This window comes from Pinus tabuliformis, chromosome J, assembly GCF_031772625.1.
Source record: "Pinus tabuliformis cultivar Carrire ecotype Pingquan chromosome J, CPIR1, whole genome shotgun sequence".
In the NCBI taxonomy this organism is placed as follows: domain Eukaryota; kingdom Viridiplantae; phylum Streptophyta; class Pinopsida; order Pinales; family Pinaceae; genus Pinus; species Pinus tabuliformis.
Window position 1 is genome coordinate 271,961,163 of NC_142295.1, and position 18,824 is coordinate 271,979,986.

An 18,824-nucleotide genomic window follows, 5' to 3' on the forward strand; every position below is an offset into this window, starting at 1 on the left:
TAAAAGTAAAAAAATAAGAACATATAGATAGGCTTTAATCCATTTATGTGTGCATGGGTCACAACCACATATTCGATTACTATCTCAAAGTGCCCCATAGCTTGAAAGAAACCATCATAAAACTAAATCTGGCTAAATAATTAAAAACTCCCCACTTTCTACTATTAAATCCAATTCCCTTTCAACAAAATTTCAAAATTTAATTATACCATTTACCTATAATAAGGTTTTAAATAGAAATGTATGCAAATTTGAATACCTAAACTCCTACGATGCCAAATCACAAAAGAACCAAATCATGGATGTTTTAGCCTATTTTGCCAACATACAAACCTTTGGAAATGGGACTTGTCTCTCCATTTTTTTTAATTATTTTATTTTTTAAAAAATTTATTACTTTTTTAATTGGAATAAATTAAAGCGACCATTTTATTACGCAACTTCTGCAAACCCGACTGTTTTTATATAACAAACGTATGGGCGAGAACTTATAGGAGGAAGGAAAGAAGCAACAGAAGGCAAGGGTTTGTATACCAATCGTCGACAGGATCGAATCTCTCCAGTGCAGGATGTCTCGATCTCGAATCCGTGCCAAGTTCAGGTGCTTCATATAAATCCGCCCATTTTGTTAATTTTCCCGACTAATTTATATTTAAAGGAGAAAATGGGGAGCTAGGGTAGAAAACCATTAGGGTTATTAGGGTTTTCTGGGTTACAGAAATGGCGAGAAGCCCGTGGCACAAGTTGCCGGAAGAATTAACCGAGAGAGTGTTCGCGTATCTACCGATTTCCTCTGTCTTGCAGTGCCGCTGTGTCTGTAAACAGTGGAAAAGCATATTAACGTCTCATAACTTTGTGGAACTATGGACTAATCTAACCCCCAAAAACAAGTGGTTTCTGATATACCACTCATCCGAGGTTGTGGCGGCATATAGCCCTTCATCCAGTAGGTGGAATAACATCCCAGTGTATGACCGCTGCTCCCTGGACTCCCGCCAGGTGCTGCTCATGGCCTCCGCAGGGGGGCTTTTATGCTTTAGGAATCGAAACGCCGAATACCCAACCTTAATTGTATGCAACCCAGTCACGAATACCCGGAGGGTGCTGCCGGAGATGCTACAGATCCGTTACATTGATATAATGGGAATGGTGGCCGACAAAACCACCAATTCCTACAAAATTCTCGTAACTGGAACTACCGAATCCACCACTGACGAGAGCATCACAGAAGTTTATGATTCCCGACTTGGAAAATGGATTCACCACTGTAATTCCAAGCAGGAATTTTTGCAGTTCTGGTACGAGGTCCATGCTGTTTGGCTGGAAGGGTCCTTCTACTGCCTCGCGATGCCGATCACCGCGTCGCAGGGATACCGCCTCTTGACATATAGTATGGAGAGGAGAGAGTGGATCGATCTTGATGTGAAGATGCCGTCAACTGATCTTCGGTGTCCGTCCCTGCTCATCTGCCAGGGGCGGTTGCTGCTTGCAGGAAAGATTGTGGAGTGTCATTCAACAAGGAGTATTTGCATCTGGGAGCTCAAAAAGGATTGTATGCAATGGGTTAGGATAGATGTTATGCCCGGGGATGTGTTGAGCAAAATTCACTTGCCATACTTTCTGATTCTTCAATGCCAAGGTAATGATAATCTTATTTGTTTTAGCACACACCGTGGGTGGCAATCATTGATCTACGACATGAGGGACCGGAGTTGGCAGTGGTTGCCAGAAAACAGGGCTTACACGCAAACTAGATCACAGTTGAATGGGCGAAACAATCTCGTTGGAATGCCTTATGAACCTAGTCTTGCAGCAAAAGTTTAGAATCTTACTTTACAGATAACATGCATCCATCTCAATGGGTAAATATTTAGTTTCAACTTTCAACATATTTATTCTACTAACCTCTAACCTGGTTGTCTCTTGGGCAGTGATAACTGCACTGCCCTACCTTTCTCAAAAGGGGAAAAAGGGCATTTTTCCCAGTGTCCCACTTTCTAATGTCATTCTTACAAATTCTCAGGTTTTGTATTTCACTCAAGAGCCGACATTCGATCATGTTCAAGGCGCACTATTTTGTGTTTTTAGACTGGTTTAAATGGCATTTGGTGGCTGTGAAACCAAGACTACCATTCCTTGCATATCAACTTGTGTGCAATTTGAAGTTTGTGATGTGAGGATTATTTAAAGATGATGAGAATACTTTGGCAAGGACTGAATCAAATATATTTATAATGAGGGGTCTACAGTGGTGCGTGAGTAGAAAGCTCTGCTCAGGAAGGTACTTGACATGCCTAATTTGAGAATGCATTGGATGTGTACTCGCAACATTTGAGAAAAGTTTGGCAGCCCGTATAATTTATTAAGACTGTTTAGGCATTGGAGGAAAGACTAGCATCTGTCATGATCAAGCTTTATGGAAGTTTGTGCCCTATGTAATGCCCAACGTGTGCAGAGGAAATTTCCATGGAAGTTAGTGCACTGTGTGACACCAACTTGTACAGAAGAAGCCTTTTGAAGTTCTTTACTTTTCTGGTTGCAGAAGCAATGACTTTGAGCTCTCAATTTTAGCGTTAGATCATTTTTATTTCTGTGTATTCTATTTGTGCTAATATGGCTAGTAGTGGGTATTTGCTCTAATATTGGAAAAAATGTACTAATGTCATTCCTTTTTTTTATAACATGGTGAAAGTAATTTTTGTTACTAGGTAGCCTCATTGCAATTACAAATGTGTCAAGATATGTCAAAGAATAGCCAAATGTGCCAAGATATGTCAAAGAATAGCCAAATGGGCCTAGATATGTCAAATAATAGTATCATCTAGAGCATACTTCGTAATTTATTCAAGGTGTCACTGCATTCGTTACAGTTATAGTGATATAGGACTCAGGAGGTCTACATCTAGTGCCAGAACGTTTAAAATGTCTTAACATTTATCCTTTATGATTAACATTACTGGAGTTTTAGGAAAAATTCTAAATGCATGAAAATATCCAATATGACTTTGTATATATATATATATATTTGTTACTTTTTATATGGTCCTTCCAAGGAATTAGTTCTGTTTTGATGATGTAGCAGTTTTATCATATTGGCTTTTATTTAAGGATAATTTTTTCTAGACGTAATTCAACTGGGACAGAGATCCATGTGCTTTAAATGATCTAGCTTGGGGTACAAGCTGCTGTGGATCTGCATCCCATGGTTAAAGAAATATTTACTTCTAATGAGGCTGAGTTAAAGAAACATTGGGGGCCTCTGAAAGGATTCCTCGGGAATTTGGGGAAAAGTTGTCATTTTACCGATAAGTATTTGAAAGCTATGTGAGTGCTGTCGGTGTCAAGCATACCGGTGTTTTCTTGCTTTATGAGTCAACATCAGAATCAAGTTCAATGGCAGGCCCGTATCATGGCTAAGGATGGAACAGTTCTATTTGGAAAAGGGTTTTAACAAAGCTTGTAGGATCTTCCAAAAGACTGGATGAAGTCCTTAAAGATTTTTAGGGGCTTTTCACAAGGCAATGACATTTTCACAAAATTTCTACTTGTTTAAAGGCTCATGAGGGATCAGTCTGTTATTTCTGATTGTATTGGTTGTCTTGCCATATGGGGGCCTACTTCAGCAACATCTCCAAGGTGAGGTCAAGCAAATTTTGTTGGGCTGCATACAGTGGTCAAGGATCAAACATTACGACCTTTGGGAAAGGATTTATTATGTCAACAGTTGGTGTGGAATTCCCCAATATTGTTTGCACTATACGTCCATCATCGTGGAGGCATTTGAAGAAACCCTGGGTTATTCACTTACTGTGTAATTATTTGAAGGCTTATGAGGCAATGATATGAGTGTGGTCTGCCAAACCAACCTTACGGTGCTTGGGTGCAAAGTTTCTGGAAAGATTTTTGGATTGTTTTGTCTGCAGAGGAAAGAGGCATGGGTTCTGATCTTCAGCACTGGTTATGTTGGACTTTTGTACAGTTACTTTGAATCTTGATATACTAATTTAAGCAGTGTTTTAGTCTAACTACCGTTCATCTGGTTTCACCCCTCACCCTGGTATGCACCCTTCCTTTTGTGATGATATAATGCTAATAACAAATATGCTATTTTCTAGTTTCTGTTATCAAGGCCTGATGTGTGATGCAAATTTTTGTGTCGAAAGTTAAATTTTATTCTATTTAATATTGTTGTCAAAGAAGTGGTTGGGACAGTGATTATAGGTAATTCTCACCAAAAGATATGGAGCTTTCTTAATCTGTTGTGTTATATTAACCCGGTCAAGACTGGATATGCAACTTAATGCAATTAAGAAATAAATCAGGTGGTGACCGGCACTCTAGTCATGGGGGGGGTACAGATTGTCATGTTCAGTTGTTTGACAACATGGTAAACATCTGATTGAGTAGATTTTCAATCTAGTAAGAATGTTAAAAGGATAAATATGCAGCCAACTTGCTTTTTGATTTTATATCTGAGTGTTTTTTTTAATGTCAAGAGTAGCATTTAAGTGTTATTCAGTATGGATATCTCTCATATGGAATTTTGAATTTACAAAGCTAATAAGGGACAAGGTTCTTTTTATAGAATTAAGCGAATTAAAAATGCCTTATACTGTGACTTCCTGAGACTTGAATTTTCTTTGAGAACTATTTCTGATTTGTTGGTTTTGACAAAGAACAAAGTGGCTCCTGATGGTGCAGATTCAAAACCACTTTGAAATGCCCTCTAGGAAACAAATTTTCAGAGTTATCTGAGATATAATCATGGATAGCAAGGTGACTAATCCTTATCCCATAGTTTGGGAGCCTATGAAGGGGCAGATGCTTCATATCAGCCTCCTAATTCTTTGAGTATTGAAGTTGGCAATTTCTGCGGCTCTTGTGATGGTCAGCTCTTGTAATGGTCATTGGTTGTGGAAGACAGTCTTTGTTAGCAAGAGTAGTTTATTATTTCAATCTGATGTATTCAGCTTGCTTTTGTTTTCTCTATTATGGTCTCCTTGTTCATTGATTGATATTCCCTTGTCTTATTTACTATCATGTTTTTGTTTGCACTTGAATTGACAAGGTCTAGTATTGAAGTAGAAACTGGGCTAATTTATTTGGTCATCAGGATACTCTCCGTGAGAGCAATTCAGTTATTTAAGACAAATGAATCCTATTCGATTCTTTTGCTTGCTATGCTGTTGTAATACATCTTTACAGCTGGACATTTGGGGACACATTATATTTTGTTTTTCAGTCTTTGGTTAATATGGATAGAGGTTTTTAGTTTAGATTGCTGGACAACTATGATGACCATAACATTTTAGTGAATGCGGACATGATCGCAGAAAGAACATCTAAGGGGCTGAGTTGTCCATCTTACAGTATAAAAATAGTCTTATCTTATTTTCTATTGTTAAGGATAAAGTTAATGCAGGGGTTCTTTCTCTGATCAGCAGCACAATCTGTTTGAGTGGTTTGTTATTTTGATCCAAACAAAGCCTATTTGCCACTTGATCTTCTTACCCTGCTCAATCTGTTGTTCACAGCAGGACATTGGAGCAATACATCGTATTTCTTTTCAGTCTCAAGTTAAATAGACAATGGTTTTCAATTGTGATCACCGGGCCACTATGATAACCTCAATGTTTTTAATGAATGCAGACATGATTGCAGAAAGAACATCTAAGGGGCTGAGTTGTCCAAGTTACAGTGTACAAAGTTTAAACATTCCTATCTCAGCTCCTATGATAAAGGCAATTTGACTTGCAGGTAAATCTTTTTTGCTGATTTATAAGGTGGTGCTGGAGCTGGTTGAGAAACCCTTGGGTGATCACTTGGGGCCAACACATAGGAGCACACATGTAACCTTGTGATGTATTTACCCCTGCTTTTTTTGTGCCCCATTAATGAGTATATATAATTTGTCAAACTGGAATTCCCAGATGGACACCCATCTGCTCACTCTTCTAGAGCGAGCACTCCTAACTACATAGTTTTTAGTTTTTAACTGAGCCTTGTGCAACTTGTAGGTAAGTCTTGTACAGTTGATATAGGACAAGTTTCCACAGTAATTTTACTTTTTAGAAAATTCAGTTTTTCATAGTCACATTTCTATTACTTCGAATCTTTGATTAGATGACACTATAGATAAATGTATACACAATTCAAGATCATGTCAAGGTGGACTTTTATCTTTTTCGACATATAAACTGAATTTGTGAATGACAGCTCTGCAGGCCTTTGAAGCATTGCCATAGCACTAGATGAAATGCATGGTATCACCCTGAAAAGCAAAATCTGGTATTTGTCTTTCAGGGCAACTCCTTGTGATGGGTAATTTGCTTTTCAAGAGCATGAAAGGAGTTAATTTTGATCAATCAAAATATTTATTAACATGGATGCATCCATGTAACCAAACATCCTTTTTTTATTGTGCCCTGAAGGAACACCTGGTGGGGAAACCCAGGCACTTCCCTGCATTTTGCAGATGGGTAACCCAGTGTAAACCTGCCAGCTAATTACGGCACCTGACATAGTAGGGACATTAAGCGAGGTACACAACAGAGTCAGCATTCCCAAATCAATCCTGAGACATCCTGCATGAAGCTCATAGCATTCAACCACTTGAGCTTGCCCACTTGGTTATGAAACCAAACATATATGTAAAACATTCCAGTGATTTCATAAAATGTGGAATTAGTTAAGTATGTGTTGTGTACTAGATGGATAAATGGCTTTCATGGGGCACAGTGGACTGTAGTGTTTGGGGATGGATCACAGTGAAACTCAGTAGAAACAGTTTAACGTGAAATCTAGGAAACATGACACTCTTTTTATAGAGCATGTCTTCTGTGTCATTTTTGACTCTTAGACATGCAAGACACACATGTCGGACAGGCACAGGACAGACCTTTTGACATTTTCAATTTCTTTTCCTGATATGGTTTCAGTCTGTGTGTATGTGTTTTTGTGCCTCCTTGTGGGGTTGGAGGGGTTCTATTTCTTGTTACCATTGAACCAAAATCTTTTAATTAAGAGCTTCCTACAAGTCTCATTCAACCTAATTTGACGGGCTTGAAATACAATGCAAGGACTTGGATACCAAGATTGGTGGTAGAGGCAGAGGTATTTTGTACACCATATCATTTCTTGGTAGAGGCATAGGAATTTTGTACATCATCTCATTTTATTGCCCCTATCTTCAAGAGCGAGTTGCATTACTCATGTCTGGCTCCTTTGATGTTTTCTTTAGAGTATTTTGTCTCTTGAATCCTGAATGCATTTGTTCTGCAGTAAATTATTTGCCTTTTCTTGGAAAATATGCAGAGTTTTATTTCAGTTTCCTTTTGTCGAATATAAAAGCACGTGCATGTTGGTTCCCCATTTTTATTTTTTCTCAGGCTTTTTTCGGCCTAAATAGAAAGATTGTTTGTGTATTGTCTTTGTTATGTTTTTTGGTCTGGACAATAATGAAGTTTTAGTTTAGTTGCAACCTCTAGTGCTATGTGGTTGGATATATATATATATATATATATATATATATATATATATCTTATCCATTAAGGGAAAACTCAGAGAAAAAACAAAACCAGAAAGAGAGCTAAAGCTAGCGATAGATGCCCAAAGAGCTAACGACAGATGCTGAAAGTGTATGTTATGCTATTTATAACAAATGGTTGAATATGACATGTTAAGGTTATGTCGAACACTGACTTTGCTCCAAAGAGCTAACGACAGATGCCGAAAGTGTATGCTACGCTATTTATAACAAATGGATGAAAATGACATATTAAGGTTATGTCGAACACTGACTTTGCTCCATGTCCATCGGATGCCCAAATCTGCACTGGAAACATGGAAACACTGAATATTAATATACTAAGATAATGTTAAACACTGATTTTGCTCCATATCCATTGGATGCATAAATGTGCAATGGAAGCACTGATTTTGCTCCATAGCCATTGGATGCCCAAATCTGCACTGGAAACACTGATTTTGCTGCATACCCATTGGATGCCCAACTCTGTAATGGAAACGTAGGTCATGTTAAGTCCTCAGCAAATGTGTTCTAGCGTATTAAGTGGCATCAACTAGGTTCTATTTGAGATTGTGGTTCTTGTTATCCTACAATTTTCGATTCCTTGGCCTATCGATGATATTACATGGGAATATATGGGAGGGTGCGTGAAACAGGGTACTATGCATTATGTTGACAACAAACATGACGAGTAGTCCATTCTTGCATCTTGATGTTTAAGTTTGTGTGCTAAAGGGAGATCATCGCTAACATTTTCAACAGTTAAATCAAACATTTTTGGTTTGACAGGAACTTTAGAAGTTAAAATTTTCGTACTTAAACAAGAAATTCCAAAGCAAGATAATTTTCGCACTCAACAAGAAATTTAGAAGCAAAGATCATATTGGTCAGTTAAATCAAACATTTTTGGTTTGACAGGAACTTTTAAAATTTTCGTACTTACACAAGAAATTCCAAAGCAAGATAATTTCTAGAAGTTAAAATTTTCGTACTTAAACAAGAAATTCCAAAGCAAGATAATTTTCGCACTCGACAAGAAATTTAGAAGCAAAGATCATATTGGTCAGTTAAATCAAACATTTTTGGTTTGACAGGAACTTTAGAAGTTAAAATTTTCGTACTTAAACAAGAAATTCCAAAGCAAGATAATTTTTGCACTCGACAAGAAATTTAGAAGCAAAGATCATATTGGTTTTGGATGTCGCAGTTCTACTTTTTCATTTACACGAGTTCAAATGAAATGTTATGCTTGTGAAACAAAAACATTCAATATTCTTTCGGTTAAATTTGGTTTGTATGATTCCATCTAGAAGTGCTATTAAATTTAAATTTAAATTTCAAATGACAATAGGCCCTCTAAATTCCTTTCCTTTGTCAAACAATTAATATTCATTCAATAAATTTGGTTGGTATGATTTCATTTGGAAGTGGGATTAATTTTAATTTCAAATATCGGTGGGCATTGGCATTGCTATAGGTCACTAAACTAGTTTTCTTTGTCAAATAATTAATTGTAGCATGCTTCAAAAGGGCTGATTATGTGTGCACTTGGATGAAGGGTGAAACAATGATGGGTTTGTATGATTTCATTTGGAAGTGGGATTAATTTTATTTTCAAATATCGATGCGCATTGACATTGCTATAGGTCACTAAACTGTTATTCTTTGTAAAATAATTAATTGTAGCATGCTTCAAAAGGATGATTATGTGTGCACTTGGATGAAGGGTGAAACAATGATTAACACTTGAAAACAAAGATATGTTTTGTTGCGAGTGTAATTGCTCGCTATAGAGACAGGGTAAAGTACAAAGAATACGAAAATTGGTTTGTATGTGTACAAATGATTGTGCAACACTTTTTATCATTGATTTATTTGAAATAAAAACTTTGAATCATAAGATTATTCAAATTAAAAATTAGTTGTTAGTAATTAACATATAAATAAAAGGATTACAAGAATTGGTGTTAAAGACCAAAAAATTATTTAATTATACTCACATTAATATAATATATATTAATGATACACATAATAGAAGTGTATGACAGCCTCTTAAACTAGATTTGTTTTCGTAGGCGTTTTTTCTCAAAGAAAAACCTAAGGTGGAGAAATATAAAAATCTGACGCGTATAACATATTTTTAAATTAGATTTGTCCATATTGACATTTTTTTTCAGAAGATTTAGGAGGAAAAGATTATAATATACGTTAATGATAAAGACTATTTTATGGTGTGTTAAAACACATAGGTGGTGAAAGGCATAATGATTGTATAATGAGTCATGTGCTAGCTATCTCATTGGAGGAAAAGATTATAATATAAGTTAATGATAAAGACTATTTTATGGTGTGTTAAAACACATAGGTGGTGAAAGACTATTTTATGGTGTGTTAAAACACATAGGTGGTGAAAGACTATTTTATGGTGTGTTAAAACACATAGGTGGTGAAAGGCATAATGATTGTATAATGAGTCATGTGCTAGCTATCTCATTGTACTAAAGCAAAAAAAACTAGCGCATAAATTAGTATTTCTTACTGTTAAATCTAGCCATCTCATTGTACTAAAGCAAAAAAAAACTAGCGCATAAATTAGTATCTCTCGCTTTTAAATCTAAACCTCATGGGTTTTAGCTTGGAACTTTTGTTTAAAACTGACTCTAGGAAGTCTCAATGTGAAAAACACAATCCATAAAGCATGTAATATTTATCAATATGAACTTCATTATTTGATGAGAGTAAATTTTGATAAGTGAATCAATGGCAAGTTCATGTCTCTGAAAACCTTGATATATGTTAATAAAAAAGATATAGAAGAATCTAGTCTTCCTCTACTAGATCTAAAGGCCTTCCTCTACTAGGTTTTAAGGCCATCCAAGTTAATGATTGTCCACAAATCTACTCTTGTAAATGACTAATAAGTAGTAGTCATCATTACCCAAATCTTCAACATGTAATTTAGTGTATGATTTCTTTGTAAAATGGTTAGCTATATTTTGCTAAATGATTGGTGAGTAGTAAATTACGGGTTGGTCTTGAATTAACTGGTCAAATTGCGAGCCAATCATAATGTTCACAAAAACTTGAATAATGGATGTGTTGCACAAAATGCGACAATTACAACTTTTTAAAAACAACTTTTGTTGCTCTCTTTGTTCTTTCTATTTCTTCTTTTTCCTTTACCACCATTTATATAGATTTTTTTTTATTCCTTTTTCCTTACAACCCACTTATAAAGTGTTTTCCTATTAACACACTTCTCGAATACTACTTCGAGTAGACTTCAAAGTTTGTTTGAAATTTGTGATCAATATGCCCTTGGTTTGCTTGTGAGTTAACTAGTTCATTCCTTTGATGAAGTGGTTTGTTATTAACTAGTAACCATTCATTTAAACCTAAATGTACCCCTTGAAGGTGGAAGAGGAGTGTCTTAGAGTAGAGTCATTAACTTGATCTTTCACTCAAAAGGAGGTCCATAATTGGCTCTCAATCACGACCATAAACACCATCTGGATTTGATAAAAATATTTGTTGAAGATGTTGAAACTTATTTGATGTTGCAACTTGTCAAATCAAATATTTTTGTTGTATCTACACTCAATGTAAGACCTATGCAAAATTTGGACTTTTAAATTTCATTCCTAAGAGCTTATCCAATCATGGTCATCTTTCCTCCATTTTCAACTTTGGGAAAGATGATGCATTTCCACTAAGAAAACAATGATGGAGATCAAAATATTATTGTTTTTTTAGTAAGCAACTTGATAATAGTGCTAACAGTTCTTGGGAATTTCACTAATCTTTATATTTTCTCATCCAATTATAGTGATCTTTCCTTTGCTTTAAAATCCATGACAAAGATGATGCATTTACACAATGAAAGCAATGATAGATATAAAAACATTTTTTTTTAATATCTCATCCAATTACACTAATCTTGCATTTGCTTTGAAATCCATGACAAAGATTATGCATTTACACAATGAAAGCAATGATGGATATTAAAACGGTTTTTGTTTTTTTGTTTCTATTAAATTATAGGCAACTTGATGATAGTGCTAACGCTAGTGAATTTCATCAATATTTCTATTATCTATAGTGGAGTTTTTGTCCTTCAAGTATTCAATGAATAATATGACATTCACAAATTGAATGGGTATAGAGTACTTAGGATATAAAAGGTAGTTAGGACATAAAAGGTAATGGTATGGTTTGACAATTGTTTTGGAAAAATATATATGAATGTCTTTTCTTAACTTCAGGAGAACAAAATTATAGTGAGCATTCTTTATATCTATTCTTTATATCTTTGTTTTATTTTGTAACTTCAAAAAAAAAATTAAAATTCAAGAGAATATCTTTATATGGTTAGATGTGTTTTGGGATTATAGTGAGCATTCTTTATATCTTTATGTTTTATTTTGTAACTTAAAAAAAAACTAAAATTCAAGAGAATATTCTTTATATGGTTGGATGTGTTTTTTCCAATGTTAGCCATTTTGCACTTTAGTGCTTCACCTGTATCAAAACATTTGTGATTTACAAAGATTGTCAAACCTATTTTGCTTCATGTTTTCAATTTACATTTTTAATATTTTTTAATTATTTTAAAATTAAATATTAATTATTTGTTAATTATTTTTAATATTTGTTAATTATTTAATTAAATTTTAAAAGTAAAAAATAAAATGAACATTTTTATGTCTATGTTTTATTTTATATTTTCAAAAATCCCAGTGAACGTTCTTTGTACTTTAGACATCCTTTAGTCCCGAGTGAAATTGAGATCTTAAATAAATCTAAATTGAGATTTAAAATAGAACTTAAAAATGAGGAGTTAATTATTTTGTGAAGATATTAATTTATATTTAAAATAGAACTTAAAAATTAGGAGTTAATTATTTTGTGAAGATATTTTTACAATTTATTTTCTACACTACTATAGTTGAATAATAATTAATAACAATTATTAAATTAAAAATGTATTAAAAAATAAAAATAATAATTTTTTTTATAGATACCATTTGAAATAATTTTGTTTTGTTTTGTTTTGTTATGTTATGTTCTGTTCTCTATATATATATATATATTTATATATTTTAGTTTATTTATTTTGAAATATAAATTATTTTTAATAAAAATTCTAGTATTTATATAATACATAATTATGTAATACTTTTTAAAGCTAACAAATTACAAAATACAAAGTACGATTAATAAAGAAATATATTTTATTAGATGGATTATATCTCTAAAATAAAATAAAATAATTGAAATATATATTTCAATTAATATCTAAAATATGTGGAATTAATAAATGGATATACATATATTTGTTAAATTACAAAAAAATGGGCAACATGAGGGGGAGGGATTATCATAATCCCAAAGGAGAAACAAAAGCAAAGTTTGCTTGGGGCTTGGGTTAGAGAACTAATAACCTTGTAGAAATGTATGGCCTCTTTCTTAGCCTTCAGCGATCCAAAGAGCAGGACATCTCTTCTATTGTTGTACAGGGGGACTCTCGATTAATCATTCAACACGTCCACTCAGGATCTCTCCCTAAGAACAACGAGCTTTCTCTCCTACTTCGCAGAATTTCCGACATCTTAGAATCATTCTCATATAAGTCATATTATCACATGCTCTGCAATCAGGGTAAGGAAGCTGATGAACAAGCTAATATAACTTGTCAGCGAGAAGAAGGGAAACTCATGATCAATGGAAATCTCAATTGGATGCATATCCCATGATCAAGGCAAATTACCCACATTATTCCACGATAACCAAGCAAAATTCAAAAAGGGAGAAGGCTCAGAGCTAAATTTTAGGAAAGATCGTTTTTCAACCTTTGAGAAGGAAGATCCTGCTCCTCTTGGTTAACGAAGATATAAACATATCTCCTATAATCTCTGCTCTCTATAAACGTGAGAAGCCATCCAGATGGCACTCATTGTCTGCTAGATCCTTCAAAGTGACATCGGCCTTGTACGAAGACATAAAGTGCATTCATAAGAGGGTTGGCTCAAAATTTAATTCAATTCCTTCGCAATATGTCTCACACAACATTGTACTCCACAAAATGGACATTGCTACTCACCCTCTAGTTTTCAGCGTTGATGGCCATTCAGGGAGCATGGGAATTTCTAGATTTTATGTAGCCACTCATGCAAGCTGAGCTCATGTTGAGGCTGCAAAATTTGTCTAGCAAATTCAAATACGGTGGTCAGTGGGGTGGCCAAGGCAGAATTAGGAATTCACGGTAGGTTAGCCCAAAGACTATCTTATTTGGGAGTCATCCTCCCTCTCGTTTATTTCATCTCTAGGCAAATCATGGTGGTTCTCTTCTTGCAGGGTCGGTTCCGAGTGTAATTCATATACTACAATGGAAAAGAAAAGTGTCAGAGCTCATCCTTCTCCATAAGTCAGTGCTTCTAGTGGTGTTGACATACCTAGTCTCAACTTTCCAGCCATATCACTCCCGACCTTTGCGTTCTAGCATGCTCATCGGATTAGAATTAGTTCAAAAGTAGACACTATGCACTGGCTGTTTGGTTGGTACTTCACCCTACTCTGCCCCCTAGTGGTATTCTGGTAGTTTGCTCACTTGCACAGAAGAGTCTGTCACTTCACTGAGCCTAGCCACCCAAGGGGTCTCGATGGGTATCATCTCTCCAATGGCTCACCACTGCTGTTTGTGTCTACACCCTCCTCTGGATTGGTATGAGGAAGTCTCTGAACCGCATTAACAAATCTTCGCTTTGACAGAAATAATGCAAAATCAATAGGTCAAAATTCAACGCATGGAGGATGAGCTAGATGGGGTGCACCTTCAACTACTTGATCTCCAAGCTTAGAGGAACAATAAGGACTCACAAAGTATAACAAGTAGTGCCCTTGACAACATTATAGACCAAATGTTGACCCCCCTATGTAAGAAATGCCAAATCCATGTAAATGTATTTTGATAAATGGCCATTTTTGTAGTTTATAGTAGTTTAAATTTTTGTAGTTAAAATTTTGGTACTTGGAGGGAGTGTAGCAAAAATCTGTAAGATCATTTTGAGATAATCTTTCCTCCTCCTTAAAAGCTTTGGTCATCTTGAACTATATGTAAATTTTCTTGTGTACTGCAATGGGATCGGGCACAAACTTAATAGCAAATATTTTCTTATTTGTGTAAAATAAAATTATTATATAGATATTTATATAGCAATTAAGTAAATTTATAAAGTACACGATTATTTATATATTAATTAACAAAACCTTATATATTAGTAAATTAGTATAAGAAATACTCATATGATTAATATAGGGAATACTCATAAATTAGTTTATTTATTGTTAATATATGGAGTATGTAGTATAATTGCACTCATATTTCTGGGAAAAATCATTTACTTATAGTATATGGTTGTTTTGTTTGCTTTATATGTTAGTTAAGGTTTTCGTTGTCTTTGGTTTTTTTGGTGAAGTAAATGTTTTTTATTTCCTAAAAATAAAGGGTTACATTTTAATTGTTTGAGTCCTAATCTCATCGCTTATTGGGAAGATTTGATGAGACACAAAACTTTAGTTTCTTCAAAAATGTAGAAGATAAGATATTGTTTAGTTCCTGAAACCAAAATACCTCTATTAGTTGTTGGGATTCTTAGGCCATTTTTAAACAGAAGAACATAACTGAAACGTAAAAATGTATAAGATAAAGAAACTAAAAGACAATTAAGTTGAATTATTTAAATTAGTGGCTTCAAAGGTAACAAGCTCCTTGTTGTTGCCTGGGGGGTAACTTTGTTGAGGAGGGATGCCCATTTGCTTTTCAATATGGCCTAGCCTAGCCTTCGATCCATAGTGTAGGAATTTACAGGGTAAGTTCTTCAGATAGAACACCAAAGGACACTGCTCACAAACAGATCACAGATCAATACACCAATATTTTTGATGTGGTTAAAACCCTCAGAGGGAAACAGTCCACGGCATGAGCCAACACAACCACTTCAGACAATTTATTAATGTAAAAGAAAGAAAATATACATAAGCTTCTTTTATGAACAGTCGCCTAACAAATGACCCTCCGTGCTCTTTAAATAGAGATCATGGACCAATCGGTTGTTAAGTCACATATTAAGTGTTGGTAATACCGAGGAGAGAATGAACCGTCAGATCACTTCATGTCTAGAACATATCGTGACCGTCGGATTGTAAGTTACAAAAAGTACATATTAAAGAAACACACTTTACCTAATTATACACTAGGCCAATTTGTACTTAATTATTTCCTATATGTCGAAATATCCTAACATCCCCCCTTAAGAACAACTTGGGATAGGATTGAAGGATGTACAAAGATGACACAATAGGAGAAGGAAGGAGGCATTAGAGCCTATCTCCCATTAGTGACGACTTCCTGAACTCCAACCAAAAATCAAAGTTTAGTAAACTTCGCTTTTGTGAGAGCTTTTGTAAAGATGTCTGCAACTTGATGATCGGTTGAACAATATTTCACTTCAATAACATGGTTATGAATGAGTTTTTTGATGAAGTGCATGTGTAGTTCAATGTGTTTGCTGTGCTGATGTTGGACTGGATCTTTGCATAGTTGAATGGCACTTTGATTATCACACCAAAGTGTAGTTGGATGCCGCTGCTGAAAACCAAACTCTGACAAGCTCTGACGAAGCCACAAGGCTTCCTTGCCAGCTTCAACAGTGCCATGATACTCTGCTTTTGCTGAAGAAAGAGAAATGACACTTTGTTTCATGCAAGCCCATGTAATAGGTCCAGAACCAGGAGTGAAGACACAACCTACAGTGGACTTTCGATCATCAGGGTCATTAGCCCAATCAGAATTTGTGAAACCAACCAATAGAGGAGATGCTTCTGCACTGTAATGAATCCCAAACTAAATTGTACTTCGAACATAATGAAGTATTCTTTTCGCTGCTTTCCAATGACTTTCATGTGGGTTATGCATAAACAAAGCAACAAAGCCAACAACAAAGGAAAGGTCAGGACGAGTATGGGTTAGATAGAAAAGTTTTCCAACAAGCTGAAGGTATAAGATAGCATCAATTTTAGGGGAAGTACAAGTGACTGAAATTTGGCTCCAGACTGAAAGGGAGAAGGGATTGGCTTACAGTCTTCCATGTGAAAGTGGCGTAGCAGATCATAGACATACTTGTGCTGGGAAAGGGAAATACCTTCTTTGGATTGCAAGACTTGAAGACCAAGAAAATAATGCAAGTGTCCTAAGTCTGTCATTTCAAACTGCTTTTTAAGGCTGGACTTCACATGGTTTATAAGGTTGGGATCACAACCAGTAAGGATAAGATCATCAACATAAAGAATAAGAATGATAAGAGACTTACCCACTTTCTTGGTGTAGACAGTATTGTCAGAATGACACTTAGAAAAGCTAGTATCTAAAAGAAAGCTATCCATTTTGGCATACGAAGCTCGAGGGGCTTGCTTGAGACCATAAAGAGATTTCTTAAGCCGACATACAAGGCTGGAGTCTATTTGTATAGAGCCAGGAAGTTGTTCCATATAGATTTCTTCATGCAAGTCCCCATGCAAGAAGACAGATTTAACATCCATCTGATGGACTTCCCATTTTAAAGAGGCAACAAGGGAAAGAATAATGCGGATAGAGTTCATTTTGGAAACAGGGGAGAAGGTCTCAGTATAGTCAATGCCTTCAACTTGTGTGAAAAACCCTTAGCAAGAATACGAGCTTGATGTTTATCAACTTTTCCATCTGGTCCAAACTTGGTTTTGTAAACCCATTTGCATCTAACAAGCTTTCGTCCCTTTGGAAGAGGAAGAAGATCCCATGTATCATTTGCCAATAATGAACGATATTCTTCATTCATAGTTGCGTCCCAATTTGGATGGCCTAACGCTTCTGCAAAGGTGTCAGGATCATAATTCGCTGAAGCTTGAGCAAGTAAAGAAGAGGCTCTATCAAACTGAGAACGTGTACGACGTTGATCTGTAGGATCACTTGCAAGTGCACCTGCTGCATCCCGAGTAGCACAAACCCATTTTGGAAGCTGAGGAGCCGAAGCAGGATCCCGAGAAGGTGGCAGAGGATTGTTATCCTTGCTGTCATCATCTGAAGAAGAAATATTTTCAGAAGTAGAAGGGATAAAGAGAGGTGGCACATCCGCCGAACTAGGCTCGTAGGTTGATATATTTTTAGCAAACTTTACACCTGTTCTAATGATAACATTTTTGGATTTAGGTTGAAGAAGTCTACATCCTTTGACATCTTCAAAATATCCAACAAAAATACATTTTTCACTTTTAGGTTCTAAGGCTTTATGTTTCTCATCTGGAATATGGCCCCATGCTTCACTTCCAAAAACACGAAAGTGACTTACATCTGGTTTAATTGAGCTCCATGCTTCTTCTGGAGTGATATTATTTAAAACCTTAGTAGGAGTGCGATTTACTACGTAATTTTCACAGTTAATTGCTTTTGCCCAAAAATTAAGACTAAGTCCTTTAGATTGAAGCATACAATTAGCCATTTCCTTTAAGGTGCCACTTTTCCTTTCAGATACACCATTTTATTGTGGAGTATATGGAACAATATGTTGCAATTGAATTCCATGCTCAGTGAAAAATTTGATGAATTTGTTGTTAACATATTTTCTGCCATTATCAGATCTTAGCTTAAGAATTTGATGTCCAGATTGTTTCTCAACAAAGGCCTTAAAGGCCAAGAACATGTTAAACACTTCACTCTTGAGTTTTAAGAAGTATACCCAAGTGCATTTGGAGAAATCATCAATGAAAGTTAAGAAATACTTGTAGCTAGAGAATGAAACAATTGGAAGTGGACCACATAAATCACTATGCGCAAGGTGTAAAGGGGTTGAGGCATGCCAAGAGGCACATTTTTCAAAACTATCCCAATAATGTTTTTTGAGTACACATCCGAAACAAACACCATCTCTACAAGATACCATAGGAAGACATGTCACCATAATTTTTTTACATAGATTTTGAAGGGAGCGATAGTTTAAGTGACCAAATCGCTCATGCCAAAGTTTGTTCACTTCATCATTATGAGCAACAAATACCGAGGGGAGAGTTGATGACCCAAAGTTGTTAAACTTATACAACTTTGTAGAATCAACAATTCGAGTAGCTGAAAAATCTCTAGGATCTCTTAGGTTCTTAATTACAACATCATGGGGTGAAAATTCAATGGTTTTACCTTCACCTGAATGAGTTATCTGATATATAGATAGAAGGTTGTAGGATAAGGTAGGAACACATAATACATCAT

The 18,824-nt window shown here is 35.3% G+C and overlaps 1 protein-coding gene, 1 long non-coding RNA gene and 1 other non-coding gene across 3 annotated transcripts; all 3 read left to right on the forward strand.

Annotated features, from left to right (window-relative positions):
• The first annotated feature begins 451 nt into the window (after positions 1–451).
• On the forward strand, positions 452–6,598 carry LOC149226828 (uncharacterized). The gene is made up of 2 exons (XR_016247753.1): positions 452–601; positions 5,650–6,598. It is a non-coding gene; the product is annotated as an uncharacterized LOC149226828 (long non-coding RNA).
• LOC149226829 (F-box/kelch-repeat protein At5g15710-like) lies at positions 601–2,228 on the forward strand. Its single transcript, XM_089377615.1, has 2 exons — positions 601–1,862; positions 2,024–2,228. Exon 1 carries the CDS (start codon positions 721–723, stop codon positions 1,822–1,824), a length of 1,104 nt encoding a protein of 367 aa, XP_089233741.1. The 5' UTR covers positions 601–720; the 3' UTR covers positions 1,825–1,862; positions 2,024–2,228.
• On the forward strand, positions 5,285–5,360 carry LOC149226830 (small nucleolar RNA SNORD25). The gene has a single exon (XR_016248521.1). It is a non-coding gene; the product is annotated as a small nucleolar RNA SNORD25 (small nucleolar RNA).
• Positions 6,599–18,824: the final 12,226 nt, after the last annotated feature.

Coding starts and splice junctions, on each gene's coding strand:
- LOC149226829 (XM_089377615.1), top strand. CDS start 721: ATGGCGAGAAGCCCGTGGCACAAGTTGCCGGAAGAATTAACCGAGAGA.